Source organism: Mizuhopecten yessoensis, unplaced genomic scaffold (assembly GCF_002113885.1).
Source record: "Mizuhopecten yessoensis strain PY_sf001 unplaced genomic scaffold, ASM211388v2 scaffold8299, whole genome shotgun sequence".
NCBI classification, from domain to species: domain Eukaryota; kingdom Metazoa; phylum Mollusca; class Bivalvia; order Pectinida; family Pectinidae; genus Mizuhopecten; species Mizuhopecten yessoensis.
In genome coordinates this window covers 379,833-387,975 of record NW_018407478.1, presented here as the reverse complement: position 1 = coordinate 387,975, position 8,143 = coordinate 379,833, and the positions used below count along the sequence as shown (strand labels likewise).

The 8,143-nt window shown below is 38.0% G+C and overlaps 2 protein-coding genes across 3 annotated transcripts in view; one reads left to right on the top strand and one right to left on the bottom strand.

Annotated features, from left to right (window-relative positions):
- Nucleotides 1-8,143, top strand: part of LOC110455573 (beta-1,3-galactosyl-O-glycosyl-glycoprotein beta-1,6-N-acetylglucosaminyltransferase-like) — a 36,678-nt gene that overhangs the window by 13,453 nt on the left and 15,082 nt on the right. The window contains exon 1 of one of the 2 annotated variants that reach the window (XM_021505760.1): nt 3,661-3,965. The exons of the other annotated variant lie outside the window; for it this stretch is intronic. The gene's annotated coding sequence lies outside the window, so the exon portion shown is untranslated. Of the gene's footprint in view, nt 1-3,660; nt 3,966-8,143 lie in introns of those variants that run through there. 2 annotated transcript variants of the gene reach the window in all.
- Nucleotides 2,005-8,143, bottom strand: part of LOC110455562 (extensin-like) — a 9,384-nt gene continuing 3,245 nt past the window's right edge. The window contains exon 2 of the mRNA XM_021505746.1: nt 2,005-2,636. Within this exon, the coding sequence (XP_021361421.1) occupies nt 2,005-2,636 (632 nt within the window). The remainder of the gene's footprint in view (nt 2,637-8,143) is intronic.

The following is an 8,143-nucleotide window of genomic DNA, read 5'->3' as shown; positions in this document are numbered from 1 at the left end:
GCAAGACGAGGTCATTACGGTGACGGGGATCCATGTTCACCCCTTGACGTCTGGAGCACAACTGACGAATGCTCGGCAAATCGCGCTTTTTATATACCTAAAATCAGACGTTGTACGGACGCGATTAGGCCGTGGACAATCGTATTTGGGACGTGTACAAGACGCAATTGAACGTGATTAGGCCGGTATTGGGGCGCGCTGTTTACGCGGAGAAAGGCGTTTGTCCGTGTTTACACGCGGTACACACGCTAATGCACGTGATAACAACGCGGTACAGACGCGGAACAAACGTGCTATGACCGTGCTCCACCCGCGATTACCCGCTAAAATTTCGCGTCCTACCGCGTGTAACCACGTCTTAACCGCGGCCGTAGCACGTCCTAGCACGTTCGTTCCGCGTCTGTACCGCGTCTTTACCGCGTGTGTACCACGTGTACCGCCCCCGATTACCCGCGGTCTAAATTTTTGGGCAGCCCAAAACTTTTTCGCGCGGCCAACCGCGTGTGAATTTCTTACCGCGTGTAACGACGGGTAAAGTACGGCTGTATCGCGTCTTTATCGCGACCTCAAAACGTCCAACAGCGTCTGCTTCACGGGCAGAAATTTTTGGCCGTGATTCGGCCGCGATACGCCCGTGGAGGGCTGTGTGACCGGGCCTTTAGCTTGCCGGGCAAAACTAAATATTTTGCTGCTAATGCTGGAAGTATGTCGGTCATTATTAGAAGTGATTTGTCTCACAGGTATGTTCTTATGATTTAATATACAAATTGCGGTTTAGAAATTTTAGTTATTGCCCTTAGTGTAGGGGAAAAGTTTTTAGTGGCTCTTGGTATAATATTAGATAATATCCAACCAGACCTATAGATGTTGACTTAGGCACAGCAATCAAATGTAAATGGGTGTATACATCAAAATTATATGGTCTCCTTATACCATAACAAATAGAATGGTCTTGGCCAGACTTACAATTAATGCATTCATCGTTAAAAATACAAATGTTAAGTAAAAGGCAGGAAAATTCATTGCTAGATTTTTTTTTATATAATGACAACTCAATAATAAAAAGAACTTCTCTAATCATCATTTTTTTTAAATTGCGTTGGTTGTCCCCTTGTTCAAATATTAATGTATGGTAATTCAACACTATCGCATTTCCGAAGGACTTTCTACTGTAGTAACTCTTTTAATTTTCTTTCTCGGCTTTCATTGCATTATAAACACTGAATGTACACATATGCAGTACAATTACTGTAATAAAAAATCTTTCCATTATAGACTGATGAAGTATTTACAAAACTTTTAAGTAACATTCGTTATTCTCGTTTTGTTTTTGTGAGAGGCTTCTGTTCACTTAAATATCATATGTAGGGAAGTAAGATATGAAACTATGCCCTTGTTAAATGACCCAGTACAAATCTAGGGTTGGTCAACACCCCTCGTCTGTAGAATCATTAATTGAGAATTTCAGGAATACAAATGAGAGACAAAATATTCTATGGTTTGTTGGGGGTATCGAACAAGGACTTCATATAAGATTTTACTTCCCGTATTCCGTCTTTGCGTATTGCAGAGTTATCTTCTCTTGGGAGCAGGGATTGATTGTTACGTCACTTGTTTGTGATAGTAACGTCATCAATGTTTGAGAAAATGACGTAATTTTCTCACACAAACCAATGACGTAACAATCAATACCTGCTCACAAGAGAAGATAACTCTGCAATACGCAAAGACGGAATATGGTATCTACATAACACAAGAGTCTCTCACAAAAACAGAACGAGAATAACGTAAATACTGCTAACATCATTGAATATTCCTACTATACCAGCTCCCTCGCTGGAGAAAAGAAAATCAATGAAAATATGATGAAAGAGGTAGTGGCGGTGGCCGGATGGATGATGACTGATGGTGGTGGCGGTGGTAAGATTTATGAAGGATGATGGTTGTGGCGGTGGCTGGATGGATGAAGGCTGATGGTGGTAGCGGTGGCTGGATGGATGGAGGCTAATGATGGTGGCGGTGGCTGGATGGATAGAGGCTGATGGTGGGGGCGGGGGCTGGATGGATGGAGGCTGATGGTGGTGGCGGTGGCTGGATGGATGGAGGCTGATGGTGGTGGCGGTGGCAATATCTATGAAGGATGATGATGGTGGCGGTGGCTGGATGGATGAAGGCTGATGGTAGTGGCGGTGGCTGTCTGGTGGCTGATGGTGGTGGCGGTGGCCGGATGGATGGAGGCTGATGGTGGTGGCGGTGGCTGGATGGATGGAGGTTGATGGTGGTGGCAGTTGTCGGAGTTATGAAAGTTGATGGTGGTGGCGGTAGCTGGATGGGAGCTGATGATGGTGGCGGTGGCTGGATTGGTGGATAAAGGCTAATAGTGGTGGCGGTGGCCGGATTTGGAAAAAGGCTGATAGTGGTGGCGGTGGCCGGATCGATAAAGCCGGATGATGGTGGCGTTGGCCGGATTGATGAAGGCTGATGGTGGTGGCGGTAGCCGGTTGATGAAGGCTGTTGATGGTGGTTGTTGCCGGATGGATGAAGGCTAATGATGATGGCGGTGACCGGATTTACGAAGGCTAATGGTGGTGGCGGTGGATGTAGGTTGATGATTGTGATGGTGGGAAAGAAGAAAGCTGGTGGTGGGACAAAATAAAGCAAGGCAGCGCATAGTGGTTGCCTGTGCGGAAGACTGAATTCCATCAACGTAATTGTTTCTCAGCATCTGCATGTCGGGAGCAGACGACATAATTAACTTATACCATTTTCAAGGTCTTTTTGACCTGGTTTATCGTCAAAAGTCATCCCATTGAATTCTCTGTGCTTTTTTTCTCAACACGTTTCTATCGCCAGTCTTCACTTGATGTGATAAATTGATCAAAGTCTATTTCGCTTGAATTTTCTCCCATTTCTAGTACCTTCTGTGTTTTACGGCGTTTGTATCGCGAATACATCTCTTTCAATATTTTACTGATCGACTGCATTGTTCTTGAGATTTAGATTTCCAAATGTCGACTATGCACGTTTTCGGATGTTGGATCGTAGAAGTTTGCTTCTGGTCAAGTGCAATAATAGATGGAACTGAATCTCCGTGTTTAGTTCCCCGAACCCGATTATTTTTCGATTTTGTTTTTGTATCAGCACAGAATTAGGGGAACTCGTAGATTGGCGTTAACTGTTGTTTTTATTTTTCTAAATTCTTAACTGTCTCTATATGCTTAACGTTATATTGTCTTCACCTAACATTACTTTTCAAAACATATAATGTTACTGTATTATGCAAAATCGCCTGTCGATAACAAACGGCGAGCCTGTTTATAAACCACTTCTGGAACCATGTTTCCATAGATTGAATGGAGTCCTGAGAATGAGAGGTGTGCTTTTATAATTAACGAAGAACAGTCTCGAATTGACAAAATAAAGCTGTTAAGTGTCGAATCACTTTGCTGCTTATTGCTTAACAAGAACGTTCACATTTTGAAGCAAAAAAAAAAGAAATAATAAAAAACGGAGCCTGCGAAGGAACATGGAAATACATTTACTATTCCGTGCACGAGTTAACAATCCATGCGCACGAGTTAGTAATCAGTAGTACAATGATAGTGTATCGCTTACTATGGGCTTGGTAATCAATTGATTTTGTTTTCATGGTTTTACACTGTAGATAGTCTTGTCCAATCAGCAGAGTTGTATTATTTGATAAAATAGTTTCAAGGTGGTGCGGGGATTGCTCCCTATTAACAAGCTGTTACGTGTATCGCCACTTAAATATTTCAAAAGATAAACTTTATAAAAGGCATCAAGTGATACGCGATAGGTCAACCATATAAAATGAAACTTGTGCAAGCTCATTGTTAAACGTCTGAGGATATCAATACCGTGTCCCAGGTGTAATATCAGACACAAAGGCACAGTGGTGTCAATTATCATTGTAGTATTGCTGCAGAACACGATCACGCATAAAGGTATGTACAATCTTTTTCATATAATTGAAATAATTAACATCGTTGAAGTTATGCAGTAGGAAATAACAAGACATAACAATAGTCAAAACATATTTTTTTCAAATTAAGAATTTGTAATTCAAACGTTTGCCTAATCAACTCTTTTGATAATTTGGGTGCCTATTAGAACCGTGGGTCATTCAAACATTACGGTTTCGATTTCGTAACAGATATAAAATGATGATGGATAAAACATTAGCACACGGTACAGCTCAAACAATTACAGTACATGGTTTTCGAGAAATGTAGGTTAAAAAATAGTAAGGGAAAGATGTATTTAATAACGCTCATTAGTGAACGTTTCTGTTCTGTTATTACGTAACCGGTCCTCGATTTAAGAAGGTGACATGACTTGTATTTGGTCTAAATTAACATAATAGTACTGTCAATGAGACAGAAGATTATTTAGTCCGATTGTTTTTCTTAGTCCCCGTTTCTTTTTTTAGACAAATATCGTCGAATATTTCTTTGAATCACAATTTTGTTTACATTTCGTTACTTACACACAGCTAGTAATGTGAAGCAATGACGTACCTGTAGCTGTCCATTATTGCGTGTAACAACAGACAGTTACATGTTAAAAATTCATTAAACACCAGCAAAGTTTAAGAAGAAAAAAAGGAAAAACAACATTAAAACATATTTGATACAGGAATGATCCAGCTGACCAAATCACTGTTGAATTTTATTGAAGAAAATGTCTTTGAGAACAACTTTGTTCAATAGACTGCCGTTAAAACCTATATGATGAGGGGAAGATTGTTTTAAAATTATTATTGATGGAATGGAAAAACATCTACAACTTATTCAGGAATAATCGAACACAAATCTACACACAAAATGACCCCTACTTGGAGGAAGAATACATCACATAGATGAATAGCATGAAGTCATTGTCACGAATATAGCACTGATTTCCTGGGAGCGAGATTTTAAGTGCACCAGTATTGCTTTAGGTGTTAATTGAGATACTAATTGCTTTACCCTCTGCTTCATTTACTTTTCTAACTTTATTATAATGTATGTAATCTAATGGTCATTCTGTTGAACTTTCATTGTTGTTCCGTGTTCGATGCATTGCTTTTTATACTACAATTTACATAATTAGTGTTTGGGCTTAAAATCAATTTAAATCTACAAATTTATTTATTTTTTATTTTTATTTTTTTGCCCTAAATTTGTTTTGAATATTCGATCACAGTTGCTCAATAAACGACGATGAATGGATACTCATATTATACATTGTCATGTAAATGGCTTGCTCTATATTAGAGTTAAGATCTTATAAGGTTTTTATCTGCAATATATTACATATTACGTCGTGTACATTTAAAAAGTCTTATCTTTATTGATTATTCAATTATCGCCTTCAATTAAAATGTAACTGGTTTGCCCCTGTGATAAACTAGACCTGCGTAGGTTATTTCTCTACTCTTTATCTATGGGTTGGCCGTAAATAAGATGTCCAAATAGAACAAATGAGTGACGTCACATGAAGTCTTAGTCAGAGTTACAGGACTGTTATGACGCAGGAAAAGCGATAACGTTACTTAACGAAAAATACATAATCATTTAATAAAGTTCCAACAAAACTGCGTGACATAATCGAGGAACGATACGCTTCTATTTTGTAATATATTTATAGATATAGATAAAATAGTGTATGCCTTCAACACACTTCCTCTGATGTGACCTACATATTCTAATACAGTAGTTTTGTCCTGAAAAAAAATCACGATTTGTAGTCAATATTTCGGACTTTATATGAGTTCTTTGAATGTTTCAAAAATAAAGGACACATTTTAACTACTCCTATATACCCTTTTCATGAATGGATAGAATGTATGTTCTCTAAATTAAACAACAAATATGTATGAAATGTTCATTTAAAACTTGAAGAATTGCATCATAATAAAACAACATTTATTTGAACCTCTCCACAAGAGTCGCAGACGAAATCCAAGTTAGTCCAGATGTTCAAACTTTTCTGTTCCAAATATGATATCTGATATAATGTCTACCTTAAAATAAAGTATGTAGGTCTCTAACGATCTCGGAGCAGAGCAGGGCAGTGAACATGTAATTACATCAAGTTCAAATTAGGAAAAAACGAATTTGTATTAAAAAAATATATATGGTTTTGCTACCTGAAATTGATGAGATAGTTTGCAGTAAAGCCTCATTATACTACCACCATCAGCCTAAATAATAAAATGGCGTTACAAAGAGTTCGGCTTCATATCAAAAAGGTCGTATACAGGAATCGTTAGGAAAAACAGAAGGTGGGACTTAAAAGTAATTATTTTGGCGATAAGCAAGGCGTCAAATGAAATGGAACAATGGACATATTATATTGAAGGTTTACAGTATTCAAATACATTTTAACAAGATCCGCTTTTAACATGATTAGGTATGGGGGAAATAACTAGAACTCTGTTTTCGATAAAAAACGATATTTTGACGGCCAGATTAGATTACATAAAAACTATTGAATCTGCTGACTGCAATTTTGGACGATATTATGAAATATTCACTGCAATAAGTTGCACGTATACTGGCCGTTCGTGTTATGTGTAATGGGAGACCAAGTGAGTGTAGACAGATGGTTTAGTAAAAGGGTGACGTCATATCCGTATCAAGATCAACAATCTCCTTCAGATCTTCCACTGTTCTTTATAAGATGATGCAGTTCTCCGCTGTGTGCACTTTGTGATCACTGATAAGAGTGATTCATAAAATCTACATTTTAGTAAAATTGATAAGATAAGTTCTATTTAAATATTTCTATATTTATATTTCATAATTTGTATCGATTTAGGGGATCGGTCTCGAGTTCAAACCAAATTTCATATTTTAATCGCCAGTATAGCCACTCAAAACAACGTACTATCCCCATTCGAACGCACCTTAACAAACATACTACGCTAATATTAATTGTCTATAAACATATGTTCCTTAAGAGAACGCAATAATATTAAGAAACTTTAAAGTCACTCTTTTCCAAGCTTTCTGGCTTAGTCCTTCCATGATGATAACTATGACGTTGATCTTGATGACGTCATAACACTGTTACCATGACGTCAACACAACACAATGACGTCATCAAACCATGACCTCACAAATTGTTACGTCATCATCATCACTTGGTATTGATACCATTGGGGAAGCAGTGGTGAGTTTGTTGATCCAAAATCACTCAATCACAAGCCTTGCTACTTTCGATTCCTCCTTAACCTTGATCTCTTCTAAGGAAGTGATGTGCCACCGGTTTATCTCTACTCAGCCGGATGTCCGCCACGTGTTCCTTTATCCTTTACGCTAATATGTTTAGAAACATTGCATATGGAGAAATGACGGTCACTTTGCTAATTTGCATAATCCGCCATCTTGGATAAAATGGCGGCCATTTGGCCCATTGGGATAACACTATGGGCTTTAAGTTTTTGCGTTTATCGGCTAGATAGTAATCCGGATATTATTTGCCGGGATGTCAAATTTCCCTACACACCGTCTTAATATGGGTTACAAGTTAATTAGCGCGATCCATTAAAACTCAGGTTCCTGGAGTAGATGAACTTTTGAAACGACCAAATAGCCATTTTCTGCACTTTCGATCGAATTTTTCGATGCTGTCTCCATGACTTAGATAAGTTGCCGAGATTCGTTCGGTAACTTCCGGTTTAGAAAAACACAGTTTATGAGGTGTTTTAAGAATATTTGCAATATCCAAGGTTCCTGGAGCATTTGAAAAGTTGATTTTCTTAAATTTGACATAAAATCAAAGGGGCATCATAGGGGATTATGTAAAAACATCGTATTCTTCTGAAAGTGAAAGGAGTCTCCATGTTTTTGTGACACTCTCTCGACTTGAAAGAGGTACCAAATGGATTCATTTAAAATATTTACTTATTCAATCCTTTTTTTGATTTAAACATATTTTATTGTAATTTATATACAATGGGAGTTGGGCACAAGTTTTACAACTTATATTAAGCCCTTTCCCTACAATATATTACTACAAATTATCAAGATGGCATATAACATATATATTTACATTTGCTTTAATTGAGAGAGAGAGAGAGAGAGAGAGAGAGAGAGAGAGAGAGAGAGAGAGAGAGAGAGAGAGAGAGAGAGAGAGA